Source organism: Diospyros lotus, chromosome 7, assembly GCF_014633365.1.
Source record: "Diospyros lotus cultivar Yz01 chromosome 7, ASM1463336v1, whole genome shotgun sequence".
Lineage (NCBI taxonomy): Eukaryota > Viridiplantae > Streptophyta > Magnoliopsida > Ericales > Ebenaceae > Diospyros > Diospyros lotus.
In genome coordinates this window covers 2,269,079-2,284,623 of record NC_068344.1, presented here as the reverse complement: position 1 = coordinate 2,284,623, position 15,545 = coordinate 2,269,079, and the positions used below count along the sequence as shown (strand labels likewise).

Here is a 15,545-nt window from a genome sequence, read left to right as displayed (position 1 = left end):
TTTTCTAAGTAGTTAAGGAATCAAAAGGATCCAACATTTATCATTATTTTGATCACAGGTTTATACAATTTTCCACAGCTAGTGGTAACCCTCTATTGGATTACTCCAGCAAAAATAGTTATTGTGAGTACAAAAAGTAAAAAAGAAACCTCAACACTGCTTCTGTTCTCTACATTATTCAACATAGGCATTATACATTAACAACTTTTATTCATCTCTCCCTACACAGACGGCAATAAGATCAATCCTCAAATTCGTAGGCAAACTTGACCATTATCCCATCGTTTACCCAGCAACTGTTTGCACACAAACACAATGCACCACTATATGCTACCCGACGGTATCCAGTTTGTGTTCGTTCTGCATGATGAAATAACAGTGTCAAAACAAAAACAAAAATAAGTCAATGAGTGCTGTGCCTGTGCTACCAAATGAACCGAGATAATCGCTAATACCACAGCCACATTCGGATCAAGCTGCCAGAGTTGTACTTGGGCAACTATCCACAGTGCAGGCCAAGATGTCTCCGTAGTCACGCGATATTCTAAAGGAGTCGTAAACCTTCCCATTGCTGCTTTTCTTGTACTCCAACATCAGATCTGAATGGTTGAATGCCGTGAGTTTTACAAATCCATAATCATGATCTTTGAAAACACTCCACTTGGTTTGAAGAGTAGTAAAGTCTGCAAGGCTTGCTCCACCACCTCCAGCAACTATATGAATTGTCCCATTCAAGGAGCCCTTATAATAGTGCCTCTCTTCATTTGTGCAGATGTTCTGCAGCAAAGATAGGAAATCAATTACCACAATCTTAAGACGAGGGAGTAGAATATATTTATTTATTTATTTTTTGCCAACTTTTGCTAATTGAAGTAGAGTATTTTCTATTAGTAGGTTATAATAGACACTGCTTTTTTCAGTTATAAACTAGACTATCGTTAAAATGAACATATCAAAAGACCCTGCAGCATGATAAGGACATGCTAAGAGTGTTCAAGATTTTCTTTTTCTGTAACTGTAATTAATAATTATCCTTTGTGGTGGGGGAAAGCTACGTGTTTCGAGTTTTGGAAATAGCCTCTTTGCAAAATGAGGAGTCCTGTGCATTTTTTTGTCCCAACGGCAATTTTCTTTTAACTGTCTTTTCTTTTCAGCTTACCCATTCTTTCTTCACTTAATTTGATGGAACTTGAGAGTTTTTTTCACTTATTTTCAAGCCATTGGTGCTTCTTTCTTATAAACTTATGTTTCATGCATATATTTGCAACTTTATTCAACTATCTGTGTGCATCTATATCTACAACATGCATAAAGGGCTAGGCTACTCTTGGCAAATCTGCATATGATTCCAGAAGTAATAGTACATACATTTTGTTTTAGAACACTAGGTGAGCCTGGGGATAATGTTAACCTAACAATGCAAATGGTTATGGAATTATGGAATAACACTAGCAAACAATGCAGCTGCTTTGGTTAAGCGTACTATTTACATGCCATTTAAATGGGACTGTTAAGGAACTATATGAAATAGTTCAACTTAATCTTCAATCTGTTATGAATAATTTGAAGAAATCAATGATCTATTATCTAACTTCTGAAAGTGGGAGTACTGCATGTTTTTAGCTTCTACAAAGGCAACCGTTCTCGAGAAGCCAAAAAACGCCATTTCAATGGAGGGACCTAGGTGCCTAAATACTAGTGTTTCTATCAATATTTTCGATTTAAAAGAGGGAGCAGACAAAACTTTAGAAAACCATTTTGTTGGTCATCCCAAGCTATTCTTCCAAGAAAAAATCAGGGTTGTAGCAATTACTATGATGGAAACTTAAAAGTGGTTCCAAACATTGTAAGGATGATTAGAACCTGCGACCTTCCAGTCACAAAGTAGCAACCTTACCATTCCTACCAAGGCTTGAGTTGACAGATAACTTTATAGTTAAATGAAGTTAAGATACCTGGTAAATGGGACATGTCCTTTCATAGTTGTGCACATGGCCGTAGATGGCTATGTCAACCTTGTACTTCTGCCAGAGTTTTTGAAGATTCTCTCTTCCCATTGGTTCCTCAAAGGACCCTTCATTGGCATACCAAGTGGCAGAAGAATAACCCAGTACTCGATGAGCAAGGAAGATCAGCCATGGTTGTTTTTGTCTGTCTACAGATGCCAGACAGTGCTCAATGAAGTTATATTGCTCTGTTCCCTCTCTCCAATCGTGTTCTGTGTCAGCTATGCAGAATCGAAACATGCCGTAGTCAGTAGAATACCTGCAGCAGATAAAACCAGCACTTGAGCAAGTTCCTTGTAAATGTAGGCTGTCCAAGAAAATGGGGCTATATGGAGATTGATTAGGCCACATAGATAAGTGTCTTTAAAAAGAAAAGGCCATAGATAGAAATGACTGATGAGATAGAATTCACAAAACTGACCCTCTTATAGTGGGATAAATGTTTGATATGTTGTTGTATATTGAGGTTGATTAGAACTTTTCTGCATTTGTGTAGGGTAGTTTGTTCATGTAACACAAATTTTTACATAAATAGACTGTAGCTTATTCTTTATGTCAAGAAGTAAGAAATATGCAGCTACAACTACATTGAGACGAAAGAGATTACTAAGCATGGATCAACCTCTGCAATTAGCAGCAATTGTGGTATCCATGGCCACATGAGACAATACATGTTTCAGGGATTATGATAGATTACTGAAGATAATCTACCTGGATTTACTATAAAATGAAGAGAATTACACTGAAAAAGTAGGAAAATGGACTTTCGAGAGGTCCACTCTCTCCCAATATCTTCCTTCTGAATGGCCTCTCTATTCTACTATCTTCCTTATTTATATGTTGCTCTAGCTATGCTCCTCTAACAGAATCTGTTGTACGCACATGCCACCTGCCTGCTCTCCCCATAATGCCCCTTTAACCGTTTTTGTTTCTTTCCTCCTCTCCCTTATCTCTATTCTGCCCCTGCTTCTTCCGTCTATGGTAACGGAACTGTATGGGTCTTCTATCAATGTCTCCGCCCATAGAACTCACCTTGTCCTCAAGGTGGAAGTCAGGAAATTATTGCTGGAGCATGTCATAGGGTTCCCAGGTGGCTTCCAAGGGTGGCAGCCCCTTCCACTGAATGAGTACATCCAAGCCTCTTAAGTTCTTACCCATTCCCAGCCTTACTCCAATAACGGCTTCCGGTTCTACTAACATCTCAAGTTCTTCATTGAGCTGGTTAGGTATATCCATTATGGTAGTGAGCATACCGTTGGCCTTGCGTAATTGGGAAACATGGAAGATGGGATGAATGCTGCAAGTCGCAGGCAAGGACAGCTTGTAAGCGACTTGCCCAACCTTCTTCTCCAAAGCGAATGGGCCATAAAATTGGGGTGCTAGCTTCTCATTAGGACGTGCAGCCAGCGACTTGCAACGGTAGGGTCTGATCTTCAAATAAACCATGTCTCCCACTTCAAACTGAACATCCTGCCTTTTCCCATCTGCCCTTGCTTTCATCTGAGCTTGAGCCCGCTATAATTGAGCCTTTAATTCATCCAACATCTGATCCCTCGCAACCAGCTGTTGCTCCACTGCCGACACCGGGGTGGACCCCCTTTCGAACCGCAATAACCCCGAAGGCTCCCGTCCATAAACCACTTGGAAGGGAGTAAGTTTGGAAGTCGTGTGGTAAGAAGTGTTGTACCATAACTCCGCCCATGATAGCCAGCTGAACCAAGCCTTGGGTCTTCTTGACGCAAAGCATCGTAGATAGGTTTCTAGTGTCCGGTTTAAAACTTCCGTCTGCCCATCCGATTAGGGGTGGTAAGCTGTACTTCTACATAGCTTCGTGCCATGGAGGAGAAATAATTCTGCCCAAAAATGGCTCATGAAGACTTTGTCCCTATCTGACACAATAGATCGAGGCACCCCGTGTGGGCGTATCACTTCCTTTACAAAAATCGCAGCCACACTGCTAGCAGTAAAAGGGTGTTTGAGCCCTATGAAATGTCCATATTTACTCAATCTATCCACCACGACCAACATGCTGTCCATATTTCCGGATCTAGGCAAGCCTTTAATAAAATCCATAGCTATATCTTCCCATACCTGACTGGGAATTGGAAGTGGCTGCAAAAGGCCCCCAGGTGATAAAGCTTGGTATTTGTGCTGTTGGCAGATGGCACATTGGTTCACATAGCGATGGATATCCCCCTTCATTCAAACCCAGTATACATTCACTGCTATCCGCTTGTATGTCTTCAAGAAGCCTGAATGCCCACCCAAACTCCCATCGTGCCCCTCTTGGAGCAATGTAGGAATCAAAGTCGATCCCTTAGGCAAGTATAATCTGCCCTTGAAGAAGAGTTGATTATTGGCCCACTGATAGTCGGGTTTGGCCGACGGATCCAGCTGGATTTCCTTGATTAATTTCTGCAATTCCACATCTGCCTCCACTTCCTTAGCCAGCTGTTCAAGTTGAATAACCATAGGAACTGTTATTGCAAAAAGACCAGCTGGGTGATTGATTCTAGAGAGGGCATTGGCTGCCTTGTTCTTCCACCCGGGCTAATATTGGATATCAAATTGAAAGCCCATCAATTTTAGCAACCATTTTTGGTGTTCGGGACTCACCAATCTTTGCTCCATGAGAAACTTCAAGCTCCTCTGATCGGTGCGTATGATAAACTTCTAGCCCAATAAATAGTGCCTCCATTTTTGGATAGCGAACACTATTGCCATCAACTCTCGCTCATACACCGACTTATTGCGGCCGTTAGGATTAAGGGCATGGCTGTAAAAAGCAATGGGGCGATGCTCTTGTATCTACACAACCCCTAAACCTGATCCAGACGCATCCGTTTCCACCTCAAACCGTTTAGTGAAATCTAGTAATGCCAACACTAGCAAGGAGGTCATCGCTTTCTTCAACTGCTGGAAAGCTTTTTCTGCTATTTCATCCCAATCGAACTCGTTCTTTCTTAGTTTTTCTGTGAGAGGCTAAGTCAACTTCCCATAATCTTTCACAAACCTTCTATAGTACCCTGTCAGCCCCAAAAACCCCCGTAATTTTTTTATCGACCCCGGCCTTGGCCACTCAAGCATGGCCTTAACCTTGGACTGGTCAGCAGCCACCCCTTCGCGTGAGATGACATGGCCCAAATATTCCACTTTTTGTTACCCAAACTGGCACTTTTTTCTGTTGGCGTAGAGCTGGTTTGCAGCCAACACCTGCAGCACCTCCTTTAAATGCTGCTCATGTGCCCCCAAGTCCTTGCTAAATACCAAAATATCATCAAAAAAAACCAACACGAATTGTCTCAACTGATCTTTGAAGATCTCATTCACGAGGGACTGAAATGTTGCCGGCGCATTGGTCAGCTCGAAAGGCATGACCAAGAACTCGTAGTGCCCCTCGTGAGTACGGAACGCCGTCTTCGGCACATCTTCTTCCTTAACTCTAATCTGGTGGTATCCAGCCTTCAAGTCCAGCTTTGAAAACACCGTGGCCCCATGCAATTCATCTAACAACTCATCAATCACTGGGATAGGAAATTTATCCGGCACTGTTACTTTATTCAAGACTCGGTAATCTACACAAAACCTCCATCCCCCATCCTTTTTTTTTAACCAACAAAACAGGGCTGGAGAAGAGACTAATACTAGGTCTAATAATCCCTGCAGCAAGCATTTCCCGTACTAGCCTCTCAATTTCATTTTTTTGAACACAGGGGTAATGATAGGGCCTCACACTTATCGGAGAAGCTCCTGGCTGTAAGTTGATAGCATGTTCTCGTGTCCTCCTTGGTGGCAGCCCTTCTGGATCATTGAATATGTCACCAAACTCGGCCAACACTTGCTGGATACCACCCTGTGTGACAGCAGTGAATTCCCCACAATCTGCCGCGAGACACCCTAATTCAAGAAGCACTCCCTCCCCACTGTCCTTTAGTGCTTTCATTATGGCCTTCAAGGTGAGAAGGGTTTTGCTTAAGCTGGGATCCCCTTGCAATGTGACCATCACCCCTCCTGCATTGAATCTCATAGTTAGGGACTTCCAATCAACCTGTACCTTGCCCAAGGTTGCCAACCATTTCACTCCTAAGATGACATCCGAACTGCCCAGCTCCAAGGGAAGGAAGTCCTCGGTTATCTCCAAATTTTGAAGAGAAAGAAGCACCCCCTTACAAATTCCGGCACCCTGCACAGCAATCCCCATTCCCATGATCACTCCATAACCCACCGTCTCTGACCTTGGCAGTCCCAATGTCTGTATCAGCTCAGCTGAAATGAAATTATGTGTAACCCCGCTATCTACAAGTACTACCACCTCGTGGCCAGCAATCTGCCCTCGCACCTTCATAGTTTCGGGCGGGGTAAGCCCCACCACGGAATTCATAGACAATTCTATCACCTCCCCCTTAGCCCCTTGCACCTCCCGTTCACCCCCTCCATCCATCTCCTCTTCTACCCCCAGCTCATCCTTCTCTTCGTCATAAATTACCATGACTTGTAACTCCCTGTTTTTGCAACGATGCCCAATAGAGTACTTCTCATCACATCTAAAGCATAGGCTCTTCTCCCGTTTGGCCTTCAATTCTGCCTCACTCAGTCTCTTGAAAGGCGGATTACTCCCCTTACCAACAACCGGATTCCAGGGCAGCACAACCGCATTGGTCGTTGCTGGCTTTCGCGATGCTGGTGGGGCAATTGTGCTCACCGATCGGTGCTGGTTCGGAAATGGGTTGAAGTGAGTTGTTCCCTTATTTTGACCACTTCTGAAGGAGCCTCCTCTGACTACCATGTTTCTTTCCTCAATTCGTTAGGCCACTTCCATGAGCTGATCCAATCCATTCGGCCCTAGCATTCGCAGTTCCGCTCTGATTTCTGGCTTCAACCCATTGATGAATTGGCCCTCCAACAAGGCCTTCGGCAAGCCTTCGAGAGGTGAAGCCAATGTCTCAAAGCAAAGGCGATACTCTCTAATTGATCCCCACTGCTTAAGGGCAAGGAATCTCTCCTCCAGGGTCCCTTCATGTGTGGACCTAAATCGGTTCCTTAGCATCACCTTCAATTCTTCCCAACTCTGTATCCTCCTCCGCCTTTGTTCCCATTGGAACCAAGCGAGCGCTGGCCCATCAAAACAGAGAGCTGCGAACTCCAACTTCTCCAGTGCCGACAACTGATTAACGATGAAATACCTTTCAGCCCTGAAAATCCAACCATCTGGATCTTCTCCCTCGAAAATCGGCATTTCCAGGCGCCTCCCCTTGTAATCGGACCTTCCTGCCCCTTCGACTCCATCATCCCCCTCGCCTCTGCCCATTCTCACTTCCGGCGTTCCCTCCATGAACGAAGAGGAACCCTGCGGCATCTCCGTTCCCTCCTGCTTCCCTTTTCTCCCTCGTTTTTCTCAATTCCACTCACCTTCTGCACTTCCGATTTCAGCGACTCCAACCCACTGTACAACCCATCTATCCGCCCTTCCAAGTCCCCTACTCGGTCACTAAGGTTCACCATGGGGATCGATTTTGCTGCTCTGATATCAAAATGATAGATTACTGAAGATAATCTACCTGGATTTACTATAAAATGAAGAGAATTACACTAAAAAAGTAGGAAAATGGACTTTCGAGAGGTCCACTCTCTCCCAATATCTTCCTTCCTTCCGAATGGCCTCTTTATTCTACTATCTTCCTTATTTATATGTTGCTCTAGCTATGCTCCTCTAACAGAATTTGTTGTACGCACATGCCACCTGTCTGCTCTCCCCATAATGCCCCTTTAACCGTTTTTGTTTCTTTCCTCCTCTCCCTTATCCCTATTATGCCCCTGCTTCTTCCGTCTATGGTAACAGAACTGTATGGGTCTTCTATCAGATTACCACAAATAGTGATGCATACAGATATAGAGTATTACAGAATGGCTACATGTTGAAATAACTAGATGCAAAATCATCAAGCCTCTTACTCCAGTTCATGGAATCAATAATTCTAGAGAAATCCTTAAAAGATGAGTACACTAGAAGAGGAGGACTACATTCTGTACTAGAGTCGAAGAATTCAGAGGAAACTTAGGAAGTGGTAGAAGGCTAAAAGTTAAAGATTGTTGAACTAATTAAAAGATGAAAACATATGCCTATGTATATGCATATCAACCCAAAAAAGACTCATATAATTTTAACTGGTTGTTATCACGATATTCTCATACCAGAATTTAGCCCTATTCTCAGCAGGAACATAGAACATTGTCTCAGCTAGCACGCCACATTCTCCTCCTGAATCCTTGTTCTCATAGAAGGAACCTGTTCCAGGCCAATCACGCTCATGGTTACCGCTGCAAGGGACAAATCATCAGTTACCACACAATACACGGGAGATGTTTGCATCCTCCAAAAAAATTTTCTCAGAAAGTTTCAACAAACCTTGCAATCATGTAAGGTACGGTAGAAGCAATAGGCTCAATCTGTGCAGTAAATTGATCCCACTGGGAAATATATCCATTTGCATAACAAATATCTCCAATGTGGAATACTATATCAATGTTCTCCAAGTCTCTAATAAGCTGCTTAGTAGTGTTAAGAGAGCCTCGCTGGAAATCATTGTATTCGTTGGAGCCATCAGCCTCATCCTGCACAGTGGAGAAGAAATAGACTTTAAATAACTACAGCCAATTATTGTTCCTCATAATCCTACAGCCAAATTCAAAGGTTGGCACTCAGTACTACTACACTTACAGATTCATAGATATGTTGGTAAAAACTGACCAGGTCTCATTCGAAATCATTACTTAACAGCAGAATTTGACAAGGGGTGATAGCAAGCATAAAACTGAATTTACAAAGTTTGACAGAGCTCTTGAAAGAACTTGAAAAGATATTCTAAATTTGGAAACATGATAAATCAAAACGGTATAATTGATGATATGTGAAAAGATATGCTTGAAATTGGATATAGTTAAAACTACAACAATCAGAACTACACCAAGCAAAGGAAGAGATGCATCCCTGCTCACCCAGGCCAGCAGGGGAGGGGTTTGGCTTTATGTTAATATGCATGGTAAAGTTTCCAAATGAGTTCAGACCTTTCCCATATCGCCAAATATCACTACACGCTGAAGAGAGTTTTGACCAGGATAAGGAGATGCCTTAAATTGGTAGCTTGGACTCCAGATGTATGTACCATTGAACAATTTGTGCCCCAGCTTGTAAGTGTATCTGCATATTTAAGTGAGCATATATGCATTACATTGTAAGTAAAATTGAAGAATTGACAGCAAAACTAAATTGCTAACCTAGTAGTTGCACATTGCCACTTTCTATCTTTAATCCAAGTTCCAACTATTTTGGCAAAAATATTTATATGCAGGATTTAATCCCCAATAAGTAACTTTTGATCAAAAACAATTGGAGACATTGTACTTAAAAGTTACAACTGATAGTTTAATATATATATATATATGTCTGTATGTACCCAAATAATAACAGATTACTACTCCTTTAAATTATTCCAAGCAAGATCCTTGCAGTCAGGCACTTCTTTTAGAAAACATATAACTGTTGATCAAAATTCTCCAAGCATGATTTAGGAATTTCAATCATCATTTGAAGTAACTCTATAGATTACATAGTAACATCCATTCATTTCTTTTGGACAGATAAAGCAGGTAGCTGAAAAAAGTTAAAAAACTCAGCCTAGCTTTGATTTCATTCATGAAATATGAAAGTTCTAAGAAATTTCCCAATGCTTGACAGATCCCAGATGTGAGCATAAAAGGATAAGACATGACATACAATAAATTAGGCCACAGCTCCTTCAGAAAACTAGTGTGTATGAACCCAGGATCACGCCAACCCACTGTTCTTGCCGGAGCACCTGCATATAGAAACTAAAAAATGAATTATTCATTGAAATGACAACGGTGAATTCCTCCAGTTGAGTCAAACCAAGATACGAGAGTAAACAATCAAAAAAATCATGCCTAGAATACCTATTGTGAATACCAATAAAAGGTAAGAACTTGAAGTTCGATAATAACTTCTTCTTGCTAAACCTGCTATGGTAATAGATATATAGTCTCAGAGCTTGTCTATATGGACTATTGGTATTCATAGGCCATATAGAACACTTATATACGGCTACATATACTTGTTGCTAAAGAACTACAATAGAACACTTAATCCTTTAAATTCGAGTCACAATAGATAAATGAAAATAAAGATTGTAAAATAAATTATCATTTTCGTGATGAATTCATTAAAATTATTCACATCTAGACACAGAATGAGCGTAAAATGTTGACCTGTATATGGACTGTCCAGCATGCAAGCTCCAAATTTTAATAGATAGGAACATGGTTGAACATATATACATTGAGGAAAAAATGAAGATGAACAATTAGCCACACTGTACAAAAACAACAGTTGTTTATGTTCTTAAGTAAATGAATAGATGTAATAACAGTTTATGCATTAAATCTAAAAAGTGGTCTCGTCTTTCTCTTTGCTGTCTCATCATTAAGTGAAGTTTGTCCTTTCCCAGTACAAGGTTAGAAAATCTAAGTCAGAAGAATTCATTGCCAAGTCAACAGGTTGATATTTAGATGAAACTTCTCCATGTCCTGTAAATAATCATGTTGAAATAAACTTCACAAAATTATTCTAATTTGGATTTATTGAGGGTAGACCTTACCCATTCTACACCCGGTTCTTAAAATTTTGAAAAAAAAAACATTTTGAAGATCAAGTTGCCTTTTAGTGCAAAATCTGTACTATTTAAGCCATTCAAGTATGACTTGGAAAAAAAATAATAAAAGAAAAGTTTTGACCCACCACACATGCTGTTGCGATGAAAAGTGAGTGTTCCAGCTGGTGAGCGCCTTTTGTTTCCACCCTTTGGACCCCATTCAACAAAAGGTTCCGCTTCATTGATTCCATATCCACTTGTCCAGGTTACAGTCATCTGAGCGCCCAGTTAATATAAATGATAAAAATTCAAGCCTCATATAACAAGGATTAAAGATAGACTTAAGAAGTGTTGTACCAAATATAGGCAAAGCAGAATCATGTCCATAATTGAATAAATTCCTTTGATTTAAAACAGGGGGAGGAGGAGTGGGGGAATGATCTGTGGATTAATGGAATTGTTGGCTCTTACAACAATCTCATGGTTTGAGACTAACACATGGGAATTGGATAGAAGGGTCACTGTTTGACAAGACATGGGAATTCAAAACATGGGAGGTGGGATATAACATCCACTTAGAGAGGTGATGATATTCTGTCTTCCTCATTTTGTACAACACAGAAACTTTAAGAACTAATTTAATGGCAAAAGTAAACTTACTTCATCCCATGTCTTTCCTTGTGCCAAGCGTGGGTAAACTGGTGCATTTGGGTTCGCAAAAGAAATTATATTCGACACTGCCACCAGCTTTGGCTAGATTATAAAGAAGCAAGAGTAGTATTTAATTGCAAAAGTCACATGAGGGTAACAAACATGAAAGAGGAAACATATTTTTCATGAAAAGAATCAAACAAGAGAAGAAAAATCAAAAATTAAAATTAGGATATAAGATTGGTGAATGACAGACAAACAGGAAGGTTTGCTACAGATAATCACAAACAAGGAAATATGTAGTCATTACTCCCCCTACCACAATAGGTAAATGAGACTGAAGGATAAACTGCTTATTATGAAAAATCAACTGTAAATCTATAAATATACAAAAAGGTATGCCACACTTGCTACGCGACACAGCGACCCTTGCCCTGGTTGTGACAAAAGGCATACTTGCCTTTTCTTCCATTGGTCCTTTTGCCTCTTTATTATTTAGGTTTGTTTTAATAGCAAGTGGTAAATGGTAATTACTAATGACTATCTGCTTGATCTATTCCACATGCACTTAGATGGCATGCATCTAAGTTAAGGAAGAAAAAATGAACCACTTAACTCTATGCTCAACTTTTTCAGGCATTAACTTCAACTAATGTGCTTTTGATAAGTGTGTGTGGTGTGTGTATGGTCATGTAGACTTGGAAAAACACTTACCACCATTAGTTGTGTTAACTAATTCAGATAAACATGCCTCTCTGCCATCTCCCCTGTTATTTTGATGATCAATTTACTATTGAGCACATGATAATTGCAAAGAATCACAGATAGTATATTTGTTTCTCTTCCTTTCTGAAATCCACTGTTATTTTATCTCTATTTTTCATTTTTGTGCCAACAAGTTCACTTCTCTTAGCATCAACCATTTTAACTTGGTGATGTGTTTTAGATGAACAAACCAAAGAAACACATAATCATATTATGAATAGAGTAAGCATAAATGACTAGACAATGCTAAAATTCGTCTCACTAAATTACAAAACTGAGAAAATATCTATTCTTGGATTTCTTTTACAATGCCTTGACGAAATGAGAAAACAAAACAGCTAAGACAAGTTATGTTCAGCTGGAAAACTTCATTTTAACTAAAATGATAAGGCCCTTAAAATTTTATATTAAATATAGGACTGATTTCAGTTTCCAACATCCTCCCAACAATTTCTGAATCAAGAGAAGTTTGACAGCCATTAGAATCCACCAAATCAAGAAGCAGCAGCACAAATACAAATACAGAAACATGAGATATCGAGGTTAGAAAGATATGGATACAGATACCACAGTATGTAGTAAAAGTACACATATATAAATTCTTTTGCATTTTTTTAATTAACAATGTCTATTAACATAACAACCAAAAGTGCTAAATATATTAAAAATATACACTATTATGAAGATACCATTTAGTCCGTAATAATGATAATTAAACATCTTTCAACATAACAAGCCCCCCCCCCAAAAAAAAAATAATAATAATAATAATGATGATAATAATAATAATAACAATATTTTTGTTGGAGATGTGACTAGTGTCATGCTGCAACTAGACAATTGTTGGCATTATGATCTCAATAAGACTTGGGTTGGCTGGATGTGATGATTGGAGAAGAATGATTTTGTTGAAAAAGGAGAACAAGAGTGAGAAGGAAAAAGAGAAACAGGGAATAAGATGGAGCGAGGCAAGAAGAGGGAATATAGTACATTTATCTTTCCATTATCAGAGATGAGATTGTATCGATTAGTTATCAACAACACAAGAATGACACTGTCTTCTTAGAGAATTAAAGGGATAGGCAGGTGGCTCTGCGGATATAGCATTTAAATGAATGCAGGATCAATTTTTTCATATTTAATTCTTTATCTAAAACTTTCTGTATTTGCGTAAGTTGCCTGAACGTTGTCTCAAATTTCTACCCACCACATCTTAAGGTGCATCCAACCCACAGACTCACATCACATGTCTAAGCCATGGATTTGCAATGTATCTACAAACAAAAATAACAATAAAAAACCACAGCATGCTTTTGGTGTATGATACAAAAACAGTGCATTGGCCAGGTAATATTACAAAAATCCAGTAATCACCCTTGTTACATTATCACCTAACTGTTCAAGATGTCAATAATATCATTTTTTAGTTATAGATGGGCATACTACTTTATAATTATTTTAGTTAAAGTATGTGGCTTGATATGATAAGAATGAATAACCAACAGTGCTACCTAACTACTAGATCATTTTTCATTGAACATGTATCAAGGATTGTTCGACATGTATAACTAGTCAGATACTGCTACGGCACCCAATCCTCAGTACTATTTTTCACCAAGCATCATTTAGAAATATTATTTTTATCAAACAGTTCGTGAGAAAACAAATACAATCCAAACTAATCAGCTTACGACTTATCCAATGAAGATTTTGAACTAAGTGCGGTCTTCCTTTGCTTCATTTGCAATAATTCAACTGCCAACAGAACTGTAAAATTTAAAGAGAAAAGACACGCAAAACAAACATACATTTGATAATCCCCCTGAAAATAGACCAAATGAGAAGTCTGATCTTTGGTTGATCAATTGAAGCTTTAGAAGCCCTCTCCCGTTGTCCTTATACTTGGGATTGCTATAATTTGCATATTGATACTGCACAAAAAGCAAACGTTCAAATTGATAGCCTACTTGTTTACTTAATTTAAAAACAGTCTTAAGAATCTAATTCATAAACTCATCGGAGCCGACCCCAGAGCATACCTTGATGGGTGAAGTACACAGAAACGGAGGAGCAACCATTGGATTGTCGGCAAGACAGGTAGAAGCACTGAAACCATTAAATGAAAATATATCCTCAAAGAGCAAGTTAATTTGAACAAGAAAACAATGACAGAAACCTCCAGATGAAGATCAAATATATGCTTCTTTTTCTTGTTTTTCAAAAAAAAAAAAAAAATACCTGAAGTTGGCAGGAGAAAATACGCCAATCCAGTCATCAATGGAAGGGTTCGAAACAGTATATTCTAAAGTCACCCATTCTTTTGTTTGGCCCTAGAACAGAGAAGAACAGGCAGAAATGAAAGTCTTGGAATCCTGAATGTTGATTGGAAATGGTGCCGGAGAGAAATTACCTAGTAAAACTGTGTCTTCCATTTTCTTTTCATATCCTGACTGGCCTTGACAAATTTACAAACAGTTAAGAGGGCATTAGCAGCTTACCGTTAATCCGAGAAGTGAAGGCGAGGCTTTGAGAGAAGCTCCTTCCTGATGAAGCCCAACTACTGCCCTTTCAATGGCGATTCTTGAAAGTGGCTGATCTCCATGAGACGATGCCGCTTGGGGGCTGGTGAAAGCCCACAAAATTCCCCAGAAAATCAAGGCAAAAACTTTCATCTCACTCAGTTCTTGCTCAATCTAGTTCACAGAGAGAGGGAGAGAGCTAAGAAGTAAGAACCATTATGAATATGAAAGCAAATTCGAAGTCAAAATTCAATTTTGCAGTTCCTACTGGGATGCACCGACCAATTTTACAAATTTCTTTTTCTGAAAAGAAGGCGACGAATGTGAAAGCTACTCGATCAAACAACATGGATAGAAGACCATCATTGCTGTAAAGCTTTTGGTATGGTATACTTTTGGCTTAAACATATATATACATATATGTGTGTATATATATCAGTATTCTCCATTTGAAGTCAACTTTACTGTTCTCCGAAGCTTCGAAAACCGTGGAGATGAGATCTTCGGAAGCAGGGATTCCTCCTTATCGCGTCTCCTATTTCAAGGCATAAAGTCATGGCTCAAAATCTATATTATATAGGATTTGGGTTGAAGTTGCCGTCAGCCGTGTGTATATATACGTATATATATGTATGGATTGATAGGAAAATACCAAAAAAAAAAAAATCATTTAACTACTCAAGATTTACCCATCTCAGGCAATTATGTGTTTTTACAAGAAGACACATTTTTTACCTAATTTAATTTTGAAAAATAAGCATAATATCTGTAGTATCCCAAAATTCTGGAAAAAAAAAATAATAATGATAACAATAATATTAATAAAAGATTAAATTAAATTAATTAATTAAATCAATTAATTTGATTAAGCGAGGGGCTGTGCGTGTAAGCTTGGAGGCCAAGCTTTGCACATTACCACTTTCTGAAAAATTAAACAG

The 15,545-nt window shown here is 39.3% G+C and overlaps 1 protein-coding gene across 3 annotated transcripts; it reads right to left on the bottom strand.

Moving 5' to 3' along the window:
- Positions 1-12: 12 nt before the first annotated feature.
- LOC127805831 (probable inactive purple acid phosphatase 1) lies at positions 13-15,150 on the bottom strand. 3 transcript variants are annotated; one of them, XM_052342618.1, is made up of 14 exons: positions 14,890-15,150; positions 14,587-14,781; positions 14,327-14,418; positions 14,128-14,194; positions 13,897-14,019; positions 11,333-11,425; positions 10,819-10,948; positions 9,781-9,862; positions 9,072-9,204; positions 8,413-8,618; positions 8,199-8,324; positions 1,956-2,265; positions 456-777; positions 13-360 (listed from the first exon to the last, which is right to left on the bottom strand). In XM_052342618.1, exons 2-13 carry the CDS (start codon positions 14,758-14,760, stop codon positions 472-474), a joined length of 1,842 nt encoding a protein of 613 aa, XP_052198578.1. In that variant the 5' UTR covers positions 14,761-14,781; positions 14,890-15,150; the 3' UTR covers positions 13-360; positions 456-471. The 3 variants fall into 3 exon arrangements, with proteins under 3 accessions (XP_052198578.1, XP_052198576.1, XP_052198577.1); XM_052342616.1 differs by having other exon boundaries at positions 13-777; positions 14,890-15,149; XM_052342617.1 differs by lacking the exon at positions 14,890-15,150 and having other exon boundaries at positions 13-777; positions 14,587-14,883.
- Positions 15,151-15,545: the final 395 nt, after the last annotated feature.